At 39.7% G+C, this 27,929-nt stretch overlaps 2 protein-coding genes across 3 annotated transcripts; both read right to left on the bottom strand.

The window, feature by feature from the left end:
• Positions 1-59: 59 nt before the first annotated feature.
• On the bottom strand, positions 60-14,797 carry LOC113012302 (uncharacterized). 2 transcript variants are annotated; one of them, XM_026152404.1, is made up of 19 exons: positions 14,559-14,797; positions 13,798-13,921; positions 13,156-13,292; positions 12,892-13,061; positions 12,040-12,223; positions 11,512-11,765; positions 11,343-11,428; positions 11,137-11,198; positions 9,476-9,714; positions 8,096-8,285; positions 7,979-8,020; positions 7,763-7,886; positions 7,114-7,255; positions 6,867-7,031; positions 6,686-6,758; positions 2,270-2,868; positions 2,029-2,146; positions 1,477-1,546; positions 60-509 (listed from the first exon to the last, which is right to left on the bottom strand). In XM_026152404.1, exons 2-19 carry the CDS (start codon positions 13,919-13,921, stop codon positions 181-183), a joined length of 3,108 nt encoding a protein of 1,035 aa, XP_026008189.1. In that variant the 5' UTR covers positions 14,559-14,797; the 3' UTR covers positions 60-180. The 2 variants fall into 2 exon arrangements, with proteins under 2 accessions (XP_026008189.1, XP_026008190.1); XM_026152405.1 differs by having other exon boundaries at positions 7,763-7,883.
• A 2,809-nt stretch (positions 14,798-17,606) lies between these two features.
• On the bottom strand, positions 17,607-19,146 carry dtd2 (D-aminoacyl-tRNA deacylase 2). The gene is made up of 3 exons (XM_026152185.1): positions 18,747-19,146; positions 18,382-18,451; positions 17,607-18,276 (listed from the first exon to the last, which is right to left on the bottom strand). Exons 1-3 carry the CDS (start codon positions 18,855-18,857, stop codon positions 17,951-17,953), a joined length of 507 nt encoding a protein of 168 aa, XP_026007970.1. The 5' UTR covers positions 18,858-19,146; the 3' UTR covers positions 17,607-17,950.
• Between the last annotated feature and the right edge of the window lie 8,783 nt (positions 19,147-27,929).

The raw sequence follows: 27,929 nt of genomic DNA, 5'->3' as shown, positions 1-27,929 counted from the left end.
TGTGATATTTGATGTGTTGTCTCGCCTTCATGCAGTAATTAAAATAGCTTGACCACAGCTGACCTTGTTGCAGATTTTATTAACATGAAAATTCCACAACACTAGTTTAACCTTTACATGAGGGATGGAAGAAAGCCCAGATGAAGTACTGAATGTCCCACACTGATGTTAAGATGTACCTCAGAACTCCAGGAGCACAGATTGCGGCTCCACAGAGTTCAGGGCGATTTCTTGTTTCCGTCCATAGAGTCCATGTTCTACCTTTACACCTGCATTTGTGCACTTCGCTGAACCTGTCATGAGTTCTCTGCAGGCGGAGACCAGACTTGAGAAGAGCTGAGCACCCCACCACAGCTCGCATCCACCCTTGTACTGCATCCTTCTGTTGGGTGCTGGCTTCCCAAGCAGGGAGTCTTGGGGGACAAATAAAATACTTCCAGGAAGATCCAGGAGGGACACACAATGCCCGGAATGTTTCCGGAAAAGCCTGGTAGTCATCAGAGTGTTGGCTGTTGAGGACACGGTGGAAAACAGACAAGGCCTTAGGCCACAAGATGGAAATCTGTTTGACTGTTACGTTTAGTTATACATAAATTTGTCATCCTGTTAACATAAGATTACCCCTTAAATTCATATTATGTCCACCTTGCTTGGATCCCCCTTTGCCTTCAGACCTGGATTAATTCTTAGCATGAATTCAGGAAGGTGCTGGAAACATTCCTCAGAGATTTTGGTTCATATTTGCATGCAAGCATCACACAGCTGCAGCTGATCCATAACATGAATCTCCAGTTCCACCTCATCCAATGAACTCAATGCTATGTTCAAGATACCAATTTAAGATGATCCGAGCTTTGTGACATAACACAATCGCACATGATCACGCTTTACTCATCAGGTGGTGAGTAAAGCGTGATCACTAAAGGATGGACATGGTCAGCAATAATACTCAGGTTGGCTGTGGTGTTTAAACAACACTCAGTTGGTACCAAGCAGCTCAGAGTGTGCCAAGATAAATATCCTACACTCAAGTATGCACCACCCACACCAACCTGCAGGATCCACACTTTCATGTTGTTTACTGTCAGAATGTCACAGCAGAAAAACTCATCAGACCAGGCAATGCTTTTACAGTCTTCTGTTGTCTAAATTTGATCAGCCTGTGTGAACTATAGCCCGAGTTTCCTTTTCTTAGCTGATAAGATCATTGCCTTTAAGAGCAGTGAGCGTACATACTGTGTTTGAGTTGTTTGGATAACTTTTACATGTTTTGTGGGGGTTTTTTTTTTTTCCAAAGTGCTGTTTGACACTTTTTTTTTTCCCACTTTGGCTCAAAGACCAATTTCTGGATCTCTATAAGAAATTTAAGGTGAGCAACTTTCAGTAGTTAATTTAAATTCATTTGTCTAAGCTGCTATTACCGTTTTCTGGTTATTAGCTACTGTGAGTCAGCTAACATGTGCAGCAGTAACTCACCCATCTCATTTGTCACATCTTCAGTGGCTCCGTGAAAGAAACACACATAGACAACCAATCCCTGCTGAATCTAAGGAGAGGGAGGCACAGCGTGGAAACAATAATAATTAATTGGGTACTTTACAGGATCGCACATAAAAACAAAGTCTCACACATTAATGTTTTAACCTCAAGTAAGCATTTACATTTCATTAATTATGAGAATAAAGTGCCACATTATGCTTCAGCCTGTTACACTGTATATCCTTTCTGAACATGGAAAAGGTTTGAGTAGTCATAAACCTCAATATCCACACGAGATTGGATTATACTCACCGAACAGTGTGTGACTAGACTGATTTAAATACAGTAGTTTTATGAGAACTGATTAAATTAATCCAGTAACTGTTAATAAACCACCATCACACAAAATATAACGTATTGTATTAATCAAATGTTTGATAAAAGTACACCAAAATCCAAAGCAGGGGGCAGCAGGACATGATTATTACATTTCCACGACAAGACAAAGACTTAATTAAATAAAATACATTGAAAAACAAACGCACCCACCTCTGCCCACTGAGCATCTGCTCCATCCACAGCAGGTTTGAGCTTAATCTTTGCGTGACTACACTGCTGAATGACAGTTCGGGCCTGAAGCCTGATGGGCCTATAAAAAACAGCTGAGCTGCTCGGACACACAAAAACAGACAACAAACCCATTAAACCTCTGACAAACACCACCTGCCAGCAAAATCAGAATATGAAATAATGAAAATAGGTATAAAAAGACTGATATTTTGTGCTGCACCTGTCAGCATTAGGCGAGGGTTTTGCAGTTTTTTCCACAGCAGAGCTACCGATGGTGAAGACAGGCCAGGGTTTGGTGCTCAGGGCCATCACAGGCTCCAGACCACTGCTAGAGCTCCATTTAGCTGAAGAATCTGCCTCTGGGCCTCTTTTCTTCTTCACTGTGCGCTGGACACTGCAATGACTTCGGATTTGGGTTGATGTATGTGCCTCTGGAGGACTTTTTTGACTTGGAGCCTGAATGTGCTGCAGTGGAGCATGCTGCTCTAAAACAAGCTGTGCTTGGATGCAGTGTTGTGTCCCATTGTTGCCCTGAGGGCTACTTGTTTTTTCCTGTTCTTGAGGCTGTGCAAGCTTCTCTGGCTGGGGATTTATCGGATTCTCTATCCTCTTTTGCTTCTTAGAGCTTTCAGGATCCTTATGTATTTCAAAATGCGAAGAAGTCATTCTCTTCATAGACAAGAGCTTTGTGACAGAGGGGATTTTGGGAGACCTGGGCTGTAAGTTGATGGGATTTTTCAGGTGAAGGAGGATGGGAATTTTGGGCTGAGGATTATCGTGAATTTCAGTCTGGGAGGACAAACTGGAAGAAGGTTCATCCTACAAGTGAGATGGGAGACAAAGTCAGTTCAACTTCATAACTTACATACAACATAATTATGGAGGTGGCAGAGCATGAGCTAGTTCTTTACTAGAGGCTGAACTGTTACTGTTTTGTTCTTCTAGAAACAACTCATGCTACCTGCAGCCATTTATCTGAGCTCTGGTATCTAAGTAACTTCTGTTTCATAAAATGTGCATGCATAGAATCATCTGTCTAATCTTAATTGAAAAATACTGCCAGCTGCCAGTGCTAGCCCTCAGCCTCCTAGCAGATACACCAATGGTATCAATTTCAAAATCCTACGCTGGCTCGTTCTTAAGTTATCACATTCACAAGATTTTCAGAAAAGCTGACCGGCGACAGATTTGATCTTGTCTGAGATTTTTAGAACAGCTTCTTTTTCCTCTAGAATTTCTTCAACGAACTGCTGCAGAATTATCAAATCAAGCTTTTTGAGTGCCGTACTTATCTCTTATGAGGTTTCTGATTTATATCCAGTGATTGCTGGATGGAAAGGCCAATTAGCTTGAAGCAGCCCAACAACTGAACAGCTCCAACACAAGAAAAACTTGGATCCCAAGACAAGCTGACAGATTATTTTTCTTCTTTTTTTTTTTAAATAAAAATGTTTGTATCAGGCATAGGAGACTGATGATGTCACGAAATTGCTTCCTATATGAGCATTTTGACTGCCACTGTGTTGTTGTGTTTATTTGGAGCCAAAAGCTACCAATATCCAAATGGATGTTGAAATAAACACACAAAAAAATCAACCACCATAAATAGTGGCTTGCAAAAGTATTCGGCCCCCTTGAACTTTTCCACATTTTGTCACATTACAGCCACAAACATGAATCAGTTTTATTGGAATTCCACGTGAAAGACCAACACAAAGTGGTGCACATGTGAGAAGTGGAACGAAAATCATACATGATTCCAAACATTTTTTACAAATAAATAACTGCAAAGTGTTGTGTGCGTAATTATTCAGCCCCCTGAGTCAATACTTTGTAGAACCACATTTTGCTGCAATTCCAGCTGCCAGTCTTTTAGGGCATGTCTCTACCAGCTTTGCACATCTAGAGACTGAAACTCTTGCCCATTCTTCTTTGCAAAGCAGCTCCAGCTCAGTCAGATTAGATGGACAGCGTTTGTTAACAGCAGTTTTCAGATCTTGCCACAGATTCTCGATTGGATTTAGACACCAGACAGGTCAGGGATAAAGTTACTGAGAAATTTAAAGCAGGCTTAGGCTACAAAAAGATTTCCCAAGCCTTGAACATCCCACGGAGCACTGTTCAAGCGATCATTCAGAAATGGAAGGAGTATGGCACAACTGTAAACCTACCAAGACAAGGCCGTCCACCTAAACTCACAGGCCGAACAAGGAGAGCGCTGATCAGAAATGCAGCCAAGAGGCCTATGGTGACTTTGGACAAGCTGCAGAGATCTACAGCTCAGGTGGGGGAATCTACAGCTGCTGTCTTAGTCGTGCACTGCACAAAGTTGGTCTTTATGGAAGAGTGGCAAGAAGAAAGCCATTGTTAACAGAAAACCATAAGAAGTCCCATTTGCAGTTTGCCATAAGCCATGTGGGGGACACAGCAAACATGTGGAAGAAGGTGCTCTGGTCAGATGAGACCAAAATGGAACTTTTTGGCCAAAATGCAAAACGCTATGTGTGGCGGAAAACTAACACTGCACATCACTCTGAACATCCCCACTGTCAAATATGGTGGTGGCAGCATCATGCTCTGGGGGGGCTTCTCTTCAGCAGGGACAGGGAAGCTGGTCAGAGTTGATGGGAAGATGGATGGAGCCAAATACAGGGCAATCTTGGAAGAAAACCTCTTGGAGTCTGCAAAAGACTTGAGACTGGGGCGGAGGTTCCCCTTCCAGCAGGACAACGACCCTAAACATAAAGCCAGGGCAACAATGGAAAGGTTTAAAACAAAACATATCCATGTGTTAGAATGGCCCAGTCAACGTCCAGATCTAAATCCAATCGAGAATCTGTGGCAAGATCTGAAAACTGCTGTTCACAAACGCTGTCCATCTAATCTGACTGAGCTGGAGCTGTTTCAGTCTCTAGATGTGCAAAGCTGGTAGAGACAAACCCGAAAAGACTGGCAGCTGTAATTGCAGCAAAAGGTGGTTCTACAAAGTATTGACTCAGGGGGCTGAATAATTACGCACACAACACTTTGCAGTTATTTATTTGTAAAAAAAATGTTTGGAATCATGTATGATTTTCATTCCACTTCTCACATGTACACCACTTTGTGTTGGTCTTTCGCGTGGAATTCCAATGAGATTGATTCATGTTTGTGGCTGTAATGTGACAAAATGTGGAAAAGTTCAAGGGGGCCGAATACTTTTGCAAGCCACTGTATGTTTGAATGCAGAAATTATCCTAAAATGTTTGAGTAGGAAGCTGCAAAAGTGCTTTTTAATTCTGACTCACGTTTGGAGCCTGTCTAAGTGGTCAATTCAATTCAATTCAATTCAATTTCTTTATTGTCCCACAAGGGGAAATTAGTTTAGCAGCAGGAGGATAAGAACAAACAGAACAATACTATAAAACAATAATAACAATAATAATGATAGAAAATTCAAGAACAATTATTTGCCATTAAGGAGACAAGACGCAGTAGGGATAAAAGAGACCTGGAGTCTTTTAGTCCTCCTCGGAGGTACTCTAAAAACGGTGGCCAGAAGGCAACAACTCAAACTCACTGTGAAGTGGATGGTTCACACAATTAATAATAGAATGAGCCTTTCTAAGCACATTTCTATTGTAAATGGCCAAAAGTCCATCTTGCGAGCGCCCTGAAATTTTGCTAGCAGTTTTTACCAGAAGTCCCAACCGATTCTTATTCTTCACCGTCAGGTTACCAAACCAGGCAGCGATACAAAAAGACATCACAGATTCGATAAAACTTCTATAAAACAAGGACAACATCTCAGATGAGACGTTAAAAGATCTCATTTTCCTTAAAAAGAACAGTCTTTGTTGAACTTTTTTAGTAGTGGCATCAGCATGAGATTCAAAACACAGTTTATGGTCAAGTACCACACCTAGATATTTATAACTCTCAACGATCCCAATATCGGCAGTTTTAATGATAGTGGGTGATGAGCTATAAGAGGACTTCCTAAAATCAATAATCATGTCTTTAGTTTTTGACACGTTAAGTGAAAGGAAGGACTCATCACACCAATTCACAAAATCATCTACAACCTGCCCATGGCCTGACTCGTCCCCCACTAGAAGACTGACGATCACTGTGTCGTCAGCAAACTTCAGGATGTGTCTGTTTGTGAAATTGCTGCGACACTCATTTGTGTACAGAATGAACAGAAGGGGAGAGAGGCAACAACCCTGGGGTGATCCAGTACAGGAGGAGAGCACATCAGAAAAGACATGATTTACCCTCACACATTGTGACCTATTAGTCAGAAAGTCTGTCACCCAGCCGACCAGACTAGTGTCAAGCTTGAAATTATTGTAAAGCCTGTCAGCAAGTAAGAGGGGTTGAATTGTATTAAATGCAGATGAAAAGTCAGCAAATAATAATCTTGCATGGGTGTGGGGGGCCTCAAGATGGTTATACAAGAGATGCAGGAGTGTGACAGCAGCACCCTCCACACCTCTCCCTGCTCTATAGGCAAACTGGAAGGGGTCAAGATGGTGTTCAACATGCATTAAAATCTCCTTCTTAATTATCTTCTCAAATGTCTTCATCACTAAAGAAGTCAGAGCCACAGGCCTAAAATCATTCAGTCAAGGAGCTAAAGCTTTGGCAAACCCACCACTGTGTCCTTGGAATTCACTGTCAGCTGCTCCTCTGCATCACCATCACTATCAGTATCCTCATCATTCGCACTGCCAACATGCAGACAGAGAGAGAAGAGCAGGTAGATATTAGACATAAAAATGGGGAAACCATATCAACAGTTCACTAGTACTTTGAGATACTAAGATAGAAATTACCTGTCTAAGTCGTGAGATGTCAGTTCCTGTAGTTGAGCTGATGTCTGAACCGCTAAACCTCTCGCCTCTGCTTGGTGATTCGGTTTCTTCGTCTTCTTCATGCTGCACTGAGAGCAGTTGTTGATCCACTGCACAACATCAGGCCTCATGGTTCTCCAGAAGTATCTGTAAGAAAGTTCAGATCTGAGACCGTGTTGATGATTCTGACTGAAACGTGTCACTAACGAGAAACAGCGCGAGGGGAAACCTCTCATTCAGCAGTCTGAGACACTTGTTGACGTCGAGGTGGTTGAGCTCGTTGTGATAGTCCACCAGCGCGGTTTCAACCTGCTGCCTGTTCCTCAGAACCAAACGCATTTGGTCTCCCTTCACCGTATGAAGAACACCGTCTGGGAAAGCAGGGGTAGGGTAAATGTTACAGCACAGTGTGAAACAGACTAATTGACACCTTTGTCTTTCCAGTTATGTTTGAGCAGAGGCACAAGTGCCATTGTGTATATTGTATCATTATATTTGGATTTTTGCTGGAGCTGGAGCCTATCCCAGCTGTCATGGGGCGAGAGGCAGGGTACACCCTGGACAGGTCGCCAGTCTGTCGCAGGGCTCTAATTTAAAATATGACTCATACAAAGATGAAGAACAGAAATCTGAAGCTGGACATTAGCATAATGGGTTCTATTTTTATTAAGGAGATTTTTCCCACCACCCTTTTTAAAGTTTGTGTTCCCAGCAGTGCATAGTATAAAATATTGACATTCTTTTCCTAAATAATATTGGAATTAAAACTCCTTTGTTATGCATACCTGCATGCCTGTGTTTTATCATGGAAAATGCACTACACAGGCATTATTAGTATTTTGTTTTTAGGAGTTTTGAACACACAGATTTGTACGAACCTTTAATGGCAAACTTCTTGCAGAACCTCCTAAAGGTGTTCTTTTCTACATAGTTCAGTCCAGGTGGGTAAGTGCGTTTGGTAAGGTAGAGCTCCACAGCATCGTACTTGGCAAAAATGGCCTGCTAACACAGAGACGTAGATCATGTAAATACATATGGTTCATGAATCTCTGCAGCAAATAAAATTTTGTCAACCTGACAAATCTACAACATACCTCCTCCCCCACCGCAGGCTGGCTCGCCCCTCTGGATGGGACCTTTGGAGGAAACAGATCAGTTATTAGAATTGTGACACTGTTGCATTAATAATACTAAGTAATTGTGATGCTCACTGCGGAGTCCGTGTGGACCGAGAGTGCAGGCACAGCATCTGGATTTAGGGTGATGACCTCCCCACTATGGCTGAAACAGTCGTCAGTGAAATGTATCGAACAAATGGAAGACCGGAGCCGAGGATGCCAGTTTGGACGGCCGGTAGCCTTCAACCACTTTGCCAACAGAGTTGCATTGTGAAGAGGAAACCTAGGGTAATATATTAATGATGAAGAAGTACGCACACTTTACCAAAGCACATTGAAGTCACAGCTACATGATTAATATGGGTTTAAGGGCAGGCCTTTAGCCTTATTTGGGGTATTGCATTAAGTAGCCAAGAAGTAACATGTCAGAGTACACTGATCAGGCATAACAATATGACCACCTGTCTAACAAAGTGTTGGTACCCCTTTTGCTGCCAAGACAGCTCTGGCTCATCAAGGCATGGACTCCACTAGACCCCTGTAGGTGTGCTGTGGTATCTGGCATCAAGATATTAGCAGCAGATCCTTTAAGTGCTGTAAGTTTTAAGGTGAGCCCTCCACGGATCCGACTTGTTTGTCCAGCACATCCCACAGATGCTTGGTTGGATTGATTGAATCTGGAGACCAAGTCAACACCTCAAAGCTATTGTGCTCTTCAAACCTTCCCTGAACAATATTTGGGCATCCTTGTGCTGCAAAAGCAACATCAATTCTTAAGTGTACCAATTATATTCAGTCAAATGCACCATTACTGATTTCTAATGTATAATGGTCCAAAACCTATAGCACAAAAACTAATATTTATTGGGGTTTTTTGTCCTTTCAAGAACAAAGTAAGATATAGAAGTGGTTAAAGTGGTTCTATTATGTTCTCCATGCTTCAAATTTCAAAAACACAAACTAAATTATCTTATTCTGGCTCAGGGCAGGTTCATCTTATAGCTAAAACAAAAGCAGCAGCTTATCAATAACAACTTCTCTAAAACCCAGTTTAATTTTCTGATCGACCATCTTCCAAATGCACTTGGTATAAACATAAGCAAAACTCTGTATACTTTGTGCATGTACTTTATCTGCACCAGATAAACCTATTTAAAAAAAACAGCTCAACATATAAGTATGAAATAAAAACATTGCTAACCCAGCAGTTAGCTTAAACGCCTGATCTTTTAACTTAGAGGGATAACATCTGCCTTTGTGACATCACATTCATGATAAAATAACAGAAATGAGCAAAAATAAAGCATAATCTGCACACTAAACTCTCACCAGAACAGGAGCGAACACCGTATGTTTTATCGCAGAAGTCCTAAAGGTTTTAGGACTATTATTTTTTCATTAATTAATTCTGTGTTTCTCTGTTTACTTTCGTAGTATAAGCAGCAAACAATCAAGAAAAAAAACGATTCATACTTGTGGAAGGTGAGGCCCAGGCGTCTCTCTACTGGTCCACAGCAGTTTGTGCACCCAAGAACACTGCAGCGCATCCACTTCCTCTTGGTTCTGTTAAGGCAGGTTTGGCAGTTGGCGATCCAACTAGCCAGGTCTCGAGTCATGCTGCCCCAGTGGAAGTGCTTTGAAATTTCTTGCTGGCAGACCCCCTGACCATAGTGGCCCTTGCTGTCATGAAACTCTCGCAGGATTGAGTTTACCTGGGATCAAAAGGAAGCACAGTTGGTTAGCAAAGCATGGTTGGATATTTAATAGTATTTGTAAGACCATTATGCAAATTACAGATCACATAAGTCTTATGTGATCATGCAATGTCAGTCTGAGTAATAGTTGAGGCATGGGCTGAGGAAAGATGTGCAAATAGAGATGTTAACAGTATTTAAAAAATCCTGGATTTTGGAGCTCTTAGGAGGCTTCCTCCAACAACACGAAGACACCTTAATGCTCATTGCAAAAAGGACACTGGTGTAGTGCTCCAGGTGCAAAGGTGACAGAACCAAGTGGCCCATACAGAATCAGAATCAGAATACTTAATTAATCCCCAAGGAAATTATGTGGGTTACGGTTGCTCCAAGGCAGTAACAGTAACAGACTAAGCCATTTAAACAATACAATATGTTACAGATTTTACTAATTTAAAAAGATAGCGCTAATATATACAAATCACTCAATTATAAATATCAAGAATTAACAGAGATCATTATAAATAAATATCAATAACTCACAAGAATATTACAGAGTAGAAAAGAGCATGTGCAAAAAGGGTGTAACTATTGCAGTGTTTACAGTGTAGCTATTAGATGGATGAGTTGTACAGGGAGATGGCCACAGGCAGGAATGATTTCCTGTGTCGTTCAGTGGTGCTCTTTGGTAATCTCAGTCTCTCACTGAATGTGTTCCAGCCAGCACGTCATGGAGTGGGTGGGAGGTATTGTCCAGCATTGTCTTTATCCTGGACAACATCTGCCTCTCAGACACCAGAGAAGCATCCACCTGCATCATTCTCAGCTTGTCACCCAGGAGGTTTGGCCTCATGGGGTTGAATGCACTGGAAAAGTTAAAAAACATGACACTCGCAGTGCTCGCTGGCTAGTACGGATGGGTGCAGACACGATTGAGCAGGTAGATGATGGCGTTCTCAACGCAAACTGAAGAGGATCCTGATGTGGTCTGACTACGAGTCGGAGCTGGTCCATACAGGACCACAACCTGCAGAAAACGGGGACCTGCCAGCTCACACAATCTCAGAGGGTCATGAGAAGAGCAGCAGATGAAGTGATGAGGGTCAGATGAAATTAATGGCTGACTGTTTTGTTTGATTCCATTTATAACTGCTGAACGAATTTTCTTTGTTGTTAGCTTCTGCAAGAACTAAATAAAGAATATAACCTGTACTTAAAGTGAAAATCTCTTTCACTTTAAGATGCCATTATCCACTCCTCAGTGATGTAAAGATACAGATTAGTTGATGGTTTTAACCAGTTGTGTTTAGTCTCTGAAATTAACACTTCCAGATGTGTTATAATAAGGCGTAAACTGTCATAAAACAAAGTGTTTCCTCCGCTGACCACTGACCACCAGCACAAAAGGTCTTCATTTGAAATCTGTAAGCTAGCAATTACCTCCTCTCTGCTGCGTGGCACGCTGAGAGGTCGAGAAGCCCGTGTGTACATCAGCACTCCATCTTAAAAAGAAAAGACATATTTCTAAAGTTTTACTATGAACATTTCAGCACCTTTATAAATGATTTAATGTGTTCCTTTAGAGCACTGAAGCAGTCAAATAAAAATGAGTATTGCTTGTTGTGTTTAAAACCCTTTCCACTCACCTATTAGGCCAAAGCGCTTGGCCATCCTTTTTAAGGCACTTCTATTTTTCTTGCTTTGCGTTGGTAAAATCCTGTGGCTCAGATATCTAAAGTATGCAAAAGAAAACATGCTAATTTAAACGAACATGCGTCACATGGGTGTGAAGTTTTCGTGTCATCAAACACATACCTGGCGACATGGTTGTACGTGGTGAAAGTTGGCTCAATGACAGTCTTCCTCCTTGTGTGCTCCTTCACTGTCTGGACTGCGGTGGAGTCTGGAGCTGACGAGCAGTACTGGTGTTCCTGCAGCTCCATAGGGGTTTCCGACTGATCAGTGGCTGGATGAGGGGGCTTTTCGGTTTCGGTATTAGCAGCAGCTGCAGAGATGAGGTCTTCCAGCGTGTTGGAAAGCAGGACTTCCTCATCTGAAGGAATGGGCACCTGAAAGGCACATAGGTTTACCTGATCAGCTCTGAGAACTAACTCAAGTCCACACTCTTAGTACGCTTCTGCAGGACTGGATGGGAAAAAAGCACTATTGCCTAATTCTGTTAAAGTTTCTGAAAGCACTGCAAATTTTGTAATGAAATGAGTAAATATGCAGGTCCAAACACTAAGAAGAATGAAGTGAGTAAAAAAAAACCCAAAAGTAAATCCGCAGACTTGCTAATTACAATTGACAGGTTTTTAATGTGCTCTCAGTCTTTTGTGTCACCTCCTCATCGGGCATGATGCTGGGTACAGCATCTGATGATAGTGTCGGCTGACCGTCCTCATTCAGGGTATAGCAGGATGGGTCAAAGTGTCGGGAGCAGATGTAGGAGTTTGAGCGCAGCGAGCCTTCATCCCTCTGCGCAACTGTCAGCCATTTCTGCCGCTGCCCGGGGTCCTTTGGAAACCTGCAGATGCACAAAGGCCAGTTTTGCTTTGGAGAACTTACAGAGAAAGCTGAACAAAAGCCAAGTCTGCCTGTGGTGTACCACAAGGCTCCATTTAAGGTCCACTATAGTTCTAAGTAAATGCACTCTGGAAAATACAAGAATATTGTGTTCCAACAATACTTTGTCTTCAGTGAATCAAAGTGAAATCCTGGGTGGCTCATAGCTCAAAATGGTTCAACTCCAAAGCCCCCATAAGCTTTTTTAGCCCTCTGCTATCTCCGCTTGTAATTTAAAAAGTGCCAAACAAATCAGTTATTTTCTTAGGATGCTTAATACCATGTCTCTTCAAATTAAAATCCTTCCTGCGGTTAAAACATTACATATGAAATTCATTTGTTTATTTTTAAAGAACTGCCTGAAATCTGACCTCTTCTGGCTGACTTTATCTCTAGATCTCTCTCACATCTTCATATCTTTAAAATGTGTATTGACTGGAAAAAGTTCTTATTTGTCAATTTATACACACATAACACAAATTACGGCAAGTTATGGCAACCTGTCATTCACATATTATTACAACATGAATGGTAAGTTCTGTTTTAGTTATTCAATCATTCTTTGTGCAAAATACAATTTTTTTGTTTTAGATCTGAGACAATTGAGCCCAGTGTGTAACGCCACCTGACCTGTGGAAGGTGATCTCAGGGTGTATGTAACTGGAAGAATCACAACCATAAACCAGGCAAAACTGGACGCGCAGATTAGCTAGCTCTTTAGTAGGTTGATTCTGGCAAACGTCACAAGCCTTTATCCAGTTCTTCACTGCCGCAGTCACTCCAACCCAGTAATACATCAGCTGGATGGACATCAAGAGTTAAAACACTTTTCTATGAATAGCCTTAATTTTAACCATTTTGGTGACTTAAAGAACACACCTCATTTAAACTCACCATTATTTCCCTTACTGCCCGTTCCCGGCGCGCATGGTTGTTGTTATTGTGGTATTGTATCAGGATCTCACGTATTTCTTCGTCACTCCTAACGACACGGAGGAGGCGGCCTCGATAAGACCGCCACAAACAGCCATCTGGAGGTTTGAGCATTCAGCAACATTCCTAATAAGTGACTGAAAGGCTATATTCAGTGCAGTGCTTTCTCTCATGCATTATCCAGGTGATCTACAAAATGTTCATGGGTGTATGAACATTGGGTAATTCATAGATTCTGAAGATGTGACGTTACTGGAACAACTTTTGTGGCAATGGTTCAATGGTTTTCAATCCATACATTTTAATATTTAATTAGCTATTCAAAATTTCAACTTAAAATGATCTAAAAACATATCAGAAATTTTACTTCCACCTAAATGTAGCACAATGAATTATATATAAATTTTAGTCACAACAGTAGTAGTAGTAGTTCTCACAACAAAGCACCATCTTGTGGTCAATATAGGTATTACACCAAACTGAGCACAGGGTCACAGCGCTGGCTAAACTTCAATTAATGTCTCTTCAACACCATACAAACATTTTGTTTGATGCTGCCAAACATTGAGAACTGGTTTTTTTTGTGTGTAACATCTACTGTACCTTTGTAAGTAAACTTTTTGCTATCTTTAGAGACCAGCTTTTTCCAGCTTTTTGATGTATTTACTTGAAACTTTCCTGTCAGTAAATAATGCTCCAAACAATCCAGAAAGGCATAAGAGGGCATCTGCAGGTGGAAAAGTGGGAAACAAGGACAGAGAGGTTAAGAAAGGTGATTTAAAACTTTAACAATCACAAAAGATTATTGCAATTACAAGCTTTGCCTTCTGTGATGACAAATTTTAAATCACTTTTTGGTCTGTATTTTGGACAGAAGAAGTCAATTAAAGACATCACTATAGGAAAATATGAGTACATGATAACGTTTTGTTGTAATAAATGATATCCAAGAAAATGCAGGTACAATACATACTGAACAATAGTAAGTTAAAATGTTTCATTAAATACTGTAAATTTTAAAGGCAAGTTCACAATGGTCTGTCAATTATGAACTAAATATGAATTTTCTCTCTTTCTTGGTGCTTATGATTAAATAACTGGTATTCTGTCAATAATGTGTTGACTCACTTTGGCTTTTGGCGGTGGTTTATTTAAAACAAGCAATTAACATTTAGTTACTGTTAATCAATTAGTTCACTGACAAGTACAAAAATAAAAAAATAAAAAGTAAATGCCGAGAGGTTTGTAATAAAAAACGTAGTCTCATATTTAGGCCTGCTCTTGTGGCGCGCACATGCGCAAATGTAAACCGACATTATTTTAATTGTGGAAACGTGTCGTGAAATAAGCAGACGTTTCCCTACCTTAGATCATCTTTCGTCTATTCGACACAAATCCTCGTTACACCGGTTCCAACTTTTAACATAAATTCTACTGCAAGTACTTATTTTTCCCACAGATTTCTTCAAATAATTAAATCTTTTTCTTTCAAATTATCTGAATTTATACACACGTGCTCTAAAGAAACATATTTTAAGAGCAAATTAATAGCTAACTGTGGCGTTTTGTTCCGCGCAAACTTGTCCCGCAGTAATAATCTTTCACGTTCCGGTATGGATAATTTCAAAATAAGGGTTATTACGTTTGTCAATTATTTTTTCATTTTCTTTTATTTTTTTTTTAAGTAATTAGCCCTTAAAAAACGAAAAGTGCATTTTTTTTCATGTTCGCGAAACAATTACAAGTATTATGTTGGTCGCAGGGACTGAGTCATGCCAAGTATTCTATAGTAATAAATTACATTATAATGATATATTTCATTCAAAAACGATTTATATGATATTTTTGAACAAACAACAATAAGTTGAATCAAATGAGTAAGCTATACCAAAAAACCCCAACGTTTTACGGATGGGTAGTGATGGGAAGAAAATACATATATAAAAGAAAATAAAGTACACTTATAAAACTATTTCTTGAATGGTAGTCGTTTGTTTGCGTTTTCAGTGCTTTTATTTTCACAGGAAATAATTTTAACGGAAGTTTAATTGCTGTCACATGGTCATCACTTGACAGAAGAATGATTTCACACAGGTTGCAGAAGCTGCCGTAACCCAAGCTTACTGAGTGTAGCTCACTTCCGTTCTCTGACAGAAACAAGAGCGCCCCTCGCAACTCCGGAGGACGCATTGTTCTCTCTGCAAGACCAGAGTCATGTGATCGTGACGAATAAGTCTAAGTAAGTAAATGATACTTCCAGCCATCAAGGAGCAAGGGCAGAGGAATTGGTTTCCACCAGACGGGGACAAAGATCAATGCTCGTTTTTAGATGCAGTACTGCCAAACCCACAGCCATCCAATATTGATTCTCTGCATTATTCTGAAGTCGTTCCACAATTTGTAGATGCAGTTTTTATTTGTTTGTTTGTTTGGTTTCTCGTTTTTTTTATTTTTGCAGATTGGTGACCCTCTGTTCATCTTTATGCCTGACAAAATCTCCCAGCTTAAGATGCTCTTTTTACACCCGGTCTGTTACTGACCTGTGCCAGTTAACATACATAGATAGATGGCTTAAAAGGAGGCATACAGAGCCTTTATTCCCCCAGCTGTGTATTTTAATTAGGAAGTCATCAAATGACAGTATTATTTTAGTTTTGAAGACTTTATGTCCCAAATTATTATTGACTGTGATTTTTATTTATTTATTTTTCACTCTGATGCCTCAGATTTTTCTTGGTATGATTCACTGTTGCTTGGTGGCAAAGATATTCGATTCTTATGAGAAACATTGGGACAGGTGTCCAGTAGAAATGCACACATTATGAGATATCCTGAGAGGTACTTGTTCTGTCTACTTTGCTGTTTAACTTACTTTTCTTCATCTGCTGTCTGCCTTTCAGAGAGAATGGAGAAAACAAGAACAATGACAATTTTAAAAGATAAGTAGACACATATTTATTCTATGACTGTATCAGAACTCTGATCGGTAACTCTTCTTATTTATTTAATTTTTTGTTATTATCTTTATTTAACTTTCAGTGAAGAGACGAAGGACGAAATAGCAAATGCTGTAAACTCATTAGAAAAAGATAAGTGTATGATTACTTTATATTATTATGGCAACTCCTCCTGAAACCAGCAGGTTTTGTAGTTGCTGAAATCATTTATTGACTTTCCTCTTGTCTTGTTTTTCTCTTTTTTGTTATTGTCTGTTATTGTCTTCTTTCCTTTTAACTTTCAGAGAAGAGAGCGAAACAGCATGTGCTGTAAACTCTCATTATAAAAAGATAAGTCTACATTTATTTTATATTATGATCACAACTGTTGGAAAATGGAAAAGCATAGCAAAAAGTGCTTCTATGAGTGAGCGTGAATGGGTGAACGAGGTAAATTGTATTGCTATTTCAGCAGTCCAGCTTACTTACATCTATAGTGAGATGGTACAACAAGTTTCACATCTTATGTTATATGGCAGTGATAAAGTGTAGTATAAAAACTGTTTAACAAGATCGTATTAATGATTTCATTATATAGCTACATGATTACTGTCTGTGAGTTATAGTTCCTAGAATTGTACACATTTGTCCTGCAGCTGGGTAATTATCATGTTTAAATTTTGCCAGAACCACATCAATCTGAATGCAACAGCTGTGCAAATACCTGCAAGTAAATATACACAAATATGTAATTTTATTTAAATGTGTATGATTATTTTATTGGTATATTATTGTTTATTACTTTTGTTTTTTTATATTTGCTATTATATTTGTTTATTTTATGTGAATTAATAGGGTAATATAACCAAGAAAATGAAGTGCTAGAGTAGCAATATAACATCAAGTTTACACACATTAAAGTTAGGAGGTATTTTAAAAGTAGGGTGGAAGTTAGAGAGATTTGGGATCTCAAGTGCATCCCTTTGTTTACAAAGTAACTGAGTAATGCATTCCAGTGATCATCAGACAGTAACACAGCATGCTGAGATGGAGGAAAGAACAATAATGAAAGTAATGCTCTTATTAGTATCCAATAATTATTACAATTTATTCATTATAAGAATCAAAAGGGTTTATGGAAATATTTATGATGGACCACAAAACCCATGGAATCACAGTCATTCGGTTGTTTGATGGGTGTTTCGTAGGCCATGAGATTGATTGTTTATCCACAGTGAATGAGAAACAATTTTTGAGTGACTTGATTGAGTTTGGCAAAGCAGTGATTGTTAAAAGAATTAACAAGACACACAATGTTATCATCATCTGAAGAAGCTGAAGAAATATAAATAAAACTTGAATATAAGAGAATCATCACTAAAGCATGTGGCATAGATTGTTTTGAGAGCATTTTTAAGCCTCACTGAAAAACAACATGCATGGCGACTTGTTCAGTTAGGCAAAACAATTATTCCAAGGCATGACTAAAAGAGTGCCAGCAGCTCCTCCCAGTCTAACTAAACAATAAATAAAAACAATACAGCACTCTGTCTGTGTCTGGCTGAGGGATTTCCATCCTTCTCTCTTCATTTTTCAGTTTTTCATGTGTTTGTAGAGACTGGTAGTGTCCCACAGTATCAGAAAGCCTTCATACACAATCCAGTTTTGGCCGATTACACAAACAACTGACAAATTCTAAATCTCTTTTATTTTGTTTATATTGAAAGATGCACAACTCAGATACGAGTACATCAGTCTTTCTAGCTGCATTGGTAGACACAATAGTATGACATGTTGTCTCTGAGATGGTGAGCTCAGCTTCAGAACTCCATCAGATGTGTGTATGGTCCATTGGTGTCAAGCTTCAGCACTTGTCTGTTACCATAGGTCCCGTGTTTTACTGTCACTTCAGCGCTGCTCTCAGCTACAGCAGCATTCAGCTCCTTCTCACACAGAGCAACGAATGCGCTGTACAGTCGCAGCCCATCCTCCTTGCTGATGTTGTTGTGGTACTGCATGCCTCTGCCTTTGGCCTTTCCTCCCAGCGTGGCCTGAGGGACAATCAGCAAACTCCCGGGAAGGTCCAACACTGACACCATCTTCCCAGAATCCGACTCGCTCAGCCGCAGGTTCAACAGCGTGGACACTGGACAGAGCGAGGACACAACTTTTTTTATCATCTGTGGAGGGATTCACAGGGAAGCAGGGGTTCACTATTAAGAACAAAGAAAAAAGTAAAAAATTCACTGACCCATCTTGGGTAGGATGTCATCTGTGGCTCCTTTGAAGAAGCAGATGTAGATCACCATCCCTCTTTCAATCTGAGAGTACAGATAAAAGCAGAAATGTTAAATACAGTAAAAATTATGTCCTTTCTCCAAGATGTTGCATCATGTGCAACACATATAAAGTCAAAATAAGAAAAGGTCTGACACACACATCCGTGAATCAATATATACATTACTTTGTATTTCTGAACTAGTAATTGATATTGATTTTGTCAATATTTACTTAATGTCTTTGTTTTATATTGATAGCTTTTTAAGCATATTATCAGTATTGCTAGCACTGATTGGTTTATGTCTGCAAAGCAGTGATAGAGAATGCGTCTCTCACCTGGACAAACTGAGCTTCGGAGTGTTCATCTGCTGGTTTCACCTGCAGCCTGGCCTGCAAACACTGCTGCAGTACCGTCCGGGCCACCGGATTGCAGCCTTTCTCCGTCATTACTGCCAGGCTTTAACTCCTGTCTCCTTTGTTTATACGTCTTAACAATCTCCACTTTTCAAAACAGTGCTTTAGCGTCCAGGAGAAACTGCTTAACATGTATAATATTAACTAACCGTCTCTCCCTAAAAGCGCTAAACCTCTCTAACACCTGAGAGAAATGAATGAGAAAAAAATGTGACCCATTTAACCCACTTCCGTGTCGACATTGGCTGTAACTGTTCAGAAATGTTCACGACTGCGCGCTACTTTCGCATACCGTCCTTACCTACTTGCCTTTTTCCTCTGTGTCGTCTTTAAACGGACTTTTCAGCACCTTTCACCACTCAGAGAATTAGTTCGGAGTTTCAGGATCAAAATAGGTGAGAAAAAATAAAGAATAAATTTTTTTTTTAATCCCCTGTTGTTGATACGTGTTTTTTTAATGTAAATTTTTAAGTGTTTCATAATATATATATATATTTAAAGACCTGTCCCTCCATAGGGTATCAGGTTACTGTATGAAAATAACATATTTTCATCTGTGTATCTTTTTTTTCTGTAATTGTTGAAATCTCCCATTCATTCACTGCTTTGCTTTATGCTGCCCTCTGCTGTTCAAACTATTTATGAATTTATAAGTGCTGTTTATTCCTTAATGTGAACATCATCAGTGAAGCAGCAGTCTTACAGAAACTTATCAACATCTACATTAAAGACTGTAGAGATATGGCCACCTGTCTTTGACTCTCAGCACGATCTTGCTGGAAGAGTGGGAGGAGAGGCTAATGCATATCCCAAGGTAACTCCAGACACCTTTGTGCAGAGATTATTCTGCAAGGCATCGCTAGTACTCCATGGAGGAGCCACATGCATCGAAATAAAGAATTCTGTCTTTGAATAATGAATTGTACAATAAATTATGCCTTTGTACATTCATTTACAAATACGTTTTTAAATAATTTTATTTATTCAGACATTACTAAATTAATTTATTATTTAACAATTTAATTTAAAATAAAAACTATTTTTATAAAAATGTTATTAAAAATTATATATATATATATATATATATATATATATATATATATATATATATATATATATATATATATATGTATGTATGTATGTGTGTGTGTGTGTGTGTATTATATATATTACACAGAGAGAGAGAGAGAATACAGAACTTCAGTAGTAACTTTAACCCAACAATTATTCAGCTTAAGCAGTATTTATTTCTTTTTATTCCTATAAATCCCAGTCTTACGTGAATTCACTATTTGACTTCAGTTTTTGTGTTAAACTCCAGAGAGGTTTTCTTCTGTGAAATTAAGCCAAGAGAAACAAGATCTGAAAAAAAAGAAAAGATTTATACATAAAAACATTTGTTGATGAATGAATTACAGGCAAGGATATGCCCGAAGGTTTAGTTCCCCTGGATGTTTCCAAGGAAAATTGTTTTGTCACTCATTCAAGTGACTTCTCCAGTGTCACAGATGAGTGATGAAACATTTCTCCCACTGAAAACCATTGTGTCCAGCTGAATTCAATCAGTTTTTTCAGGTGAGTTGTTAGATACTGTGCTCATGAGGACAGTGGGTTTCAACTTGCAGCACACCACACAGTTGCCATATTTAATGAAAGATCAAAACACTTAATTGAGCAGAATTAAGTCCAAATGTAACACCTCACACGATGACACATCACACATGACCCAGCATTGTTCTAAGAATGCAAACTTTCTTATTAGAAGTTGCCACAGCTGCCAGAAAGGGACACGTTTCTGAATGATCTTAATCAGTAGTCACTGCTCTCTCTCTTGCTGCACGGACAATGTAACGTCTATGATAAGCGCCAAGGTTTGTGTCCTAGTCAGAATTACGCCATCCTTTGCTTCCAGGTTAGGGAAAAGTGGAACAGGAGATATTCAAATACAGCTGCTGGTGAGTTCTACAAAAACAAAATACAGTTTATAAAAACACTTGCAGGTGAATCACCACTGATTTATCAGTGACATTCATTTACTCAAAAACTACTGATCAGTGGATAACTGGAATTTATAGTTTATAATAAATGGAACTAAATATGCCAGATGTGCTGTGATGCTTGTGTAATTTTTAACAGGACCCTACAAAACTTTACACTACTCGTGCTACTTTACCAAAACGCTTGATGGCTAAGTGTGCAGTTCCTGCTGTAAATCGATTCACTCTTAAGATTCAGAAATCTAAGTGATAAGAGGCCGGAAATGTGTGCACTCGCTTATTAACGTAAATCAGTAGTTTCTAAATGCACCTAAATCGCCTGTGTATGGAAATCTTGATTCTGTTCATCTGGACGTATCCATCCACAAAAGGTACGTCCAGATGAACAAAATCATCTTTTTGGGGTTAAACCAATAGTGTCACTGCCCTCTGCTAAGACTGAAGTCATTGCCGACCTTACTTTTCTCAATACTAAACTTTGTACTTTTATTTTAGCTTAAATGTAAACAACAGCACCAAAAAACAAACTTCTTAAAATGTCTTTTTTTCGTTTCTTTTTTCCTCAAAATAAATTGTGACCGGGCTTATTGGCTGAGGTGGTGGAGCAAAACAGTGACACGTTAAGTGTGATTGCTCAAGTTCCTGTATGAACCGAACAACTCTGAAAATCCGAGGAAAAGCTGAGTGTATTTTCTTTAAAGCTCCGATGGAATTTGATGGACTACCAGGACTTTATCACACAGGTATATGAAGAGTGGTATCACTAGAAGGTGTGCACACAATGTCTCACTTCATGGTTGCTCTTCACCAACCTCTGGTGTCACTTTGTAGTCACTTGTCTTATTATTGTCTTATTTGTTGCTTTTTAGGGTTTGTGAGCACAAGCAGAGGTTTTTGCTTGGGAAGTAACCGTGACCTCTTTTTGAGAGGCTTCTCTAACGTTTAATGGTCGTGAAATATGTCAAACTTTTCTCCTCTACTTTAACAGTTGAGAGCATTTTGAACACAGTGGACAAAAGGTGCGCATTGAGGATTTCGAACTATGGCGTTTCAGTGTTGTCACTGCCGAGGATTCGTGGACACAGATCCTTATTCACTTAGCTGCTGTTTACAGTTTAAAAGTCTTCATCAGAACAAGCACTTATAGTTGTACTTTTCTCCTCAATGTCTTTGAAAAGTAAGAGCTGATAAACCAAATCCACTAAATGCACTTTCATCTTTAAGTTTGGTATAGTAATCTGTCTTAATCTATTTTGTGTTTGATTTATTATATGGGGAAAAGTCCTGTCAGCCATACAGTGTTAATGTAGGACAAGTATTCACTGAAGTGAATGCAAGTCAGTAATCAAAGGTGAGTTTTTGGCCATAACTGACTACATATGTATAGCATATCATGGGCCGGTGTCCTGCAGGTTTTTGATATTATCAAATGATCAGTTCATTACCAGGCTTCTGGAGAACTTTAAGACATGTTGAGGACGTCATTCAGCCATTTAAATCAGCTGTGTTGTATCATGGACACATCTAAAACCTGCAGGACACCGGCCCTCAATCTTAAAATGTACTTGCAGAACCAGGACATTACCCGGACATTTTCTATTTTTCTACAGATTCCTTTTTACAGTGTAAAGCAACACAGCTGTTTCCTCCAATAACTGATGGACTTTTTGCATATCGTAACATAAATATTCATACACTCAATACACTCAAAAAACAAGCATGAACCTTTCTAAGCATGGTTTTGTGTCTCTGCTTATAATTTGGTTACTAAGACAATAATGATCCTGACATGTGCTGTGTTCTCAGTCGGTGCCCAACATCAACTGTCTGCCCCAGGGTCCCTGAGAAGGTTGATCCAGCCATGATGATGACTGTGGATAAAGAGATGCTGGAAACAGACAGGAATGAAGTGGAATGTTTTGGTTACCTGGTGACACAATGAAGTTAAACAGTAACATTCTCCAGAACCTGACAGATAAGGACAGAGTCTTCACTGTGTGAACAAGTACTTTTCAGAGCCTCAAAAGCAAACCTCAAAACTACTTTTGAACAGCATTTTAAAATATGTAACTGAACCATCGCTGAAAATTGTTGGTGAGTACTTAAAGCATAGTTTTAAGATCATCTAATGCAGTGGAACATCTAAATAATACACTTGACTCTTTAAGCCACACAATTACTTTTTCAAAATCGATATTTTTCCTGTTTTACTGTGTCCCTCAACATGTAAACAAAGTGTGCAAAGTGATGTTTGAATTATTGAGCTACTGTGTGATTTTGCAGTGACCTAAGTAATCCACATCATGTAAAAAAACAAGTATCCAATTAAAATTTAAACAAAAACTGCAATGATCAGAAAAATGTACTTTAAAATATATCTGCAGTATTTAAATAAACCTGTTGGCAGTAACTGCCTTCATACAGCACATTCTTGTTACATTTTAATCAAACTTTGGGGTGATTTCATCTCAATGCATCTTATTGTGTTGCAGAGCAACTTGTAACTACAGCTTAAAAAACCCATATTTCCCTCTGCAGTGCAGGTCAGCTAAATCAGGTTTTAAATCACAAAAGTCATTATTTTAATGTCGTAACTGGCTAAGCTGATGCAAAATTAAAAGTAAACAATATTTAATGTTGTTTAAATCATCAAATTCTAAGTGCTCATGTACCTTGTTAGTGTTATTGAATTACAGATTCTTGAATATATAAAATGTTTGTGTTACAAACGCAAGAACAGTTGCTGTTATATAAATGCAGTGAAGTCATGACGGTTAACAGGCTGTTAATTAGTTTGTTAGTTTTTTGTATTTTTCTGTTTAGTTTGAATTAGTACAAATATAACACTTTTAAATATCTTATCATCAAGTACCTGCATCCTGCTGGAGAACTGTACGTAAAACACACAAACACACCAGTGAACACAGCTGCTGAACATCTGTATCTTCATAAACTCTGTTATCTTGTACCCGTCTCTGCATCTGTGTTCCAGTCTGGGATTTTGTCCCTCCTGCTCCCCCATCCAACACCTCCACTCCAAAGTAAGTTTCTGTGGTGCTTTGTGTCATGGACCCCGCCGTATTAGTCAGAGGTCCCTTTACTACAGTTCGGAGTCGCGGACCTTCAGTAATAGTAATAAATCACACAGCAATAGTACATTCACGTTGTTGTAAAAAGCATGATAATATATTAAGTAATCCAAAGTATTCAGAATACGTTACTCTCATTGAGTAACGTAACGGAATACGTTACAGAATACATTTTAGGGCATGTATTCTGTATTCTGTAATGGAATACATTTTAAAAGTAACCTTCCCAACACTGTAAATGAACCTTTGTTTTTTAAATTAATTTTTTTAATTATTTGACTATATATGAATATAGTGCTTGTGTATAAATACACAAACAATACACATATGCTTTCATGCTTTTCAATTGTGTAAGTGATCTAGTAGCTCTGTTTTAGAAGTTCAGTTCATGCTAGAAATGTGTTTTGGAGTTTGTACGTGTTTTGTCTCTAGGGGCCACCGCATATATTTATATATAAACATATATAAATAAAACCACTTTTTTTTTACATTAGTAATTCCTTTTGTGCATAATTTGATATTATTTTTAATAATTAATTAATTAAAGCAACAAAACAACCTGAAGAGCCGGTTCGGAGCCGAAAGAGCCGGCTCTTTTTAGTGAGCCGAACCGAAAGAGCCGGTTCTCTAAAAACAGCCGGAAATCCCATCACTAGCAGGCAGGCAGAAGTGGTGGACCCAAAATGCAGGACTCTGAAAACGCAGCTTTATTGCTGGACAAACTCTTCGTAAAATAAAAGCCGCAAAACCGAGACTCTAAACAGAGGTGCTGGAGGACTGAACATAACAAACACACAGCAAGTTGAAGGTAACCGACGTTAACGACGCGACAACAATAACTAACTGACAGGGACTAAAATACACTGGCAGGCACATGAGGAAACGAGGAACAGGTGGGCACACAGCTGGGACTCAATAGGCAAGACAAGACAAGGGAGTAAAGCAGAATACACTCACATGAGACAAGACCTTCAAAGTAAAACAGGAAATCCACAACATGAACTCAGGGACACAAACAGGGCACAAGGGGAGGACACAGAATACCAAAATAAGAATAAACTAGAACAGAAGACAATAATCATACTAAACACAAAACGCTGGGTCAACGACCCAGCACCATGACACCATACCTTGGTTACATTTTTGAGTTGAAAGCAGCTGAGTTGCACCTTGCACCTGAGGATGAAAAAAATGTCACAAAGTGGTGAGTAGCCTTATCCCTCACTAATGAGTCGAGAGTGAGACTGCCGGACAACACTGGAGCATTGCAGTACATGTCAGTTTTCAATGTGGAGGAAACTCTAAAGCACAACAAGAGCCCTGGAGAAATAGAAAAAATTGCTAACCTCCTTGGCTTCTCCCATGAAGCGATAGATAAGAGTGTCCACCAATGGCATGCTATCCATCTGGAATGAGACAAAAAATTTCTGGAGTGAGTTTTGGAAGTACAGGGATGCAGCTGATATCAACCCGTTTCAAGAACTTGCAAAGGCTGATGTGTCTGTATTGTCCTTGCCACACTCAAATGCTGAAGTTGAGAGAGTATTCAGCCAGATGAGTGTGGTAAAAAGCAAACAAAAAACACCAGCTGCCTGATAACGAGATGAGATGATGAGATAGCCTTTATTTGTCAGTTGCAGGTCTTTTGCCCACAACCGAGATGACAGACCTTGCCGACCGTACATAGAATACACCAACATCACATTGGGGAGACAGGTCAGGCCAGGTAGCGAGGAAAAAAAACATTGAAATGTGTAACACAAAAGGATAATACAGGAATGCACAGATATCAACACACCATAGCACAATAAACACAGACAAGCAACATGGGAAAGCGTTCCAGTGTGTACATCTGATCTGGGACCGCTGCAATCTTCGACTGCGCCTCCAGCTGACCCGATGTCCACATCAGAGGGGAGGTAAGCGTTGGAGGTGGCGTTGGATCCGGGGTAGGGAGGGTGATGCGTCAGTGAGTGCTTATCAGTATCAGTATATGTGTTTGCGTGTCCATAGTTCAGCTGAGACAGTGTCCTTCGCCCTGCCAGGCTAAGTAAACAGTCTTCCAGCCAACCCAGGTGGCCTTGTAGGGAATGGGAAGGAACAGTCTAAACACAGTCGTTATCAGGGAGTTTTTGTTCGGCTCCAGCCTTGAGCTCACAGCTGGCGCCAAAGGGGTAGCCGGATTATGATGGTAATTTTTCTTTTGCAACAACTCATGAGAATTTCAAAGCTGTTCTTTAACACTCCGACACTGGTCTCTCAATCTCCCGTTGGAGAACCGCGAGATTCCCATGATGGTATCAAACTTGCGTTCCGTGGTGTTGTCATTCTTTTGCTCAGAGAGCCGATTCTGAGAACTCACAACTGCAGTGAGCTGTTCTGCGAGGTGTTATTCTGAGTATTCACGGCAGCTGTAAGCGTCTCCAAGGTCTTAACCATGCTGCTTTCAATGAGCCTGTTCTGAGAAGTCGCGCCTCGTCCCATCGTTTCAATCCCAGCGGGCAGCCTTGGGGGGGTTTGAACAGCTCGTTCCGCTGTCTTAATTCTCCGATAAGCCAGGGCCAAGCCAGCTCCGATCAGGAAGAACACTGTTATCATGGTTTCGAATAGATAGATATCTTCAGCGTCCTCGATCGACAGTCCCGCCAGGCACACGATCCTCCATTTCTGTCACCCGTCCATCGTGTATCCGGCAGGGGAAGTCCCTCCAGGGCACTCGGGCTCTCCCGAGCCCAGACTTCTCGTTGAGAAAAGGGTGTCAATAGCATTCAGAGACCAGTTGATCAAATCCATAATTCTCTTTAGGTTTTAGAAACAGACTGTGAGAGTGTGTTCCAGGGAAAGTAATACAAAAAACATGAGACTAGACAAGGACATAAGCAGGGAAGATAAGGGAGAGGAGAGGAGAAAAAGTGCATCCGCCTCCTCCGAGAGCCAAATACAATAATGTTTTGCAGCTTTTTGGCACATCAGCTGCTTACTCATTTAAGTCAAGTGCTGCAGTTGCTGAACATGAGATGAAAATGAGGATGACCTACTCTTTCTGTGAGCCAGCACAGCCTGTGTGTGTGTGTGTGGAGGGATGTCTGAAAAAACAAAACAAAGCAATCAGCCTGAATTAGGACCAGACTAATCTTTTTTTCACATTGACACTGTTTATTTCTACTGTCTGTTTTTGGTCCATTTAGATTGCTAATGTAGTTTGTTAACAAAATGATGGTTAAAAACTTTTACCCTTAGTCTTGTGTGGTTTAAAACTACTTAAAAAGCGTGCCTATTTCGGGTCACTTTTGCCAGTCCCAAGCCCGAATAAAGGAGGAGGGTTGGAATTAAGATAAATGTAACTTGTAGTTCTAAATATATTCTAAATGCATTTAGGGTGTTTTTTACTCACTTTATGTCTTTTCCACGATGTTATTTCACTTTCCTACAGCGTAGTTTACAAGCATGACCAATTATGCAAATTAGGCGATGGCATCACTTCTAGCGACTTCTAGAACAGCCTATAGTGATTTTCCATAATGAGGAGTTGACATTACTGCCCCAGTGCAAGATGTACATCATGTATTTGGAGCTGCTACCTGCAGTGTTCATTCTCTGTCTTGCCTCTTGAGAGGTCAGCTCAGCTAAAGGTTTGCTTGCAGCTATGGTGGCAATGATCAAAAGTGTGAGGGCTTAATTTACAAGAGCTGTGTGCCTATGAATGGCAAGTGTAGGTGTGTTTTCTCTTTCCAGTGCTCTTTTACAAATGGAATGCAGCAGCCCTGTGAACCTCTGTGTCCTGTGATGTGCTGCTTCATTAACCAGATTCAGGATGTGCATTTATCTGATAGACTGTTCGTCTGCTTTGCTGACAGCCAGGTATAAAGCTTTACATAAACAGATACACTGCCACTGGATTTTGGAGGCCATTTCCCTAGCATAAAGTACCAAAGGTCTCTCGTTGCCTCAGTGTGTGAGACCACATACCACCAGGGAATGGCAGCCTTATTTAAAGAGTTTATATGAGTGATATCATC

The sequence above is a fragment of the Astatotilapia calliptera genome, chromosome 19 (genome assembly GCF_900246225.1).
Source record: "Astatotilapia calliptera chromosome 19, fAstCal1.2, whole genome shotgun sequence".
In the NCBI taxonomy this organism is placed as follows: domain Eukaryota; kingdom Metazoa; phylum Chordata; class Actinopteri; order Cichliformes; family Cichlidae; genus Astatotilapia; species Astatotilapia calliptera.
Note: the sequence above shows the minus strand (reverse complement) of the source record. Positions and strands in the feature narration are given on the sequence as shown.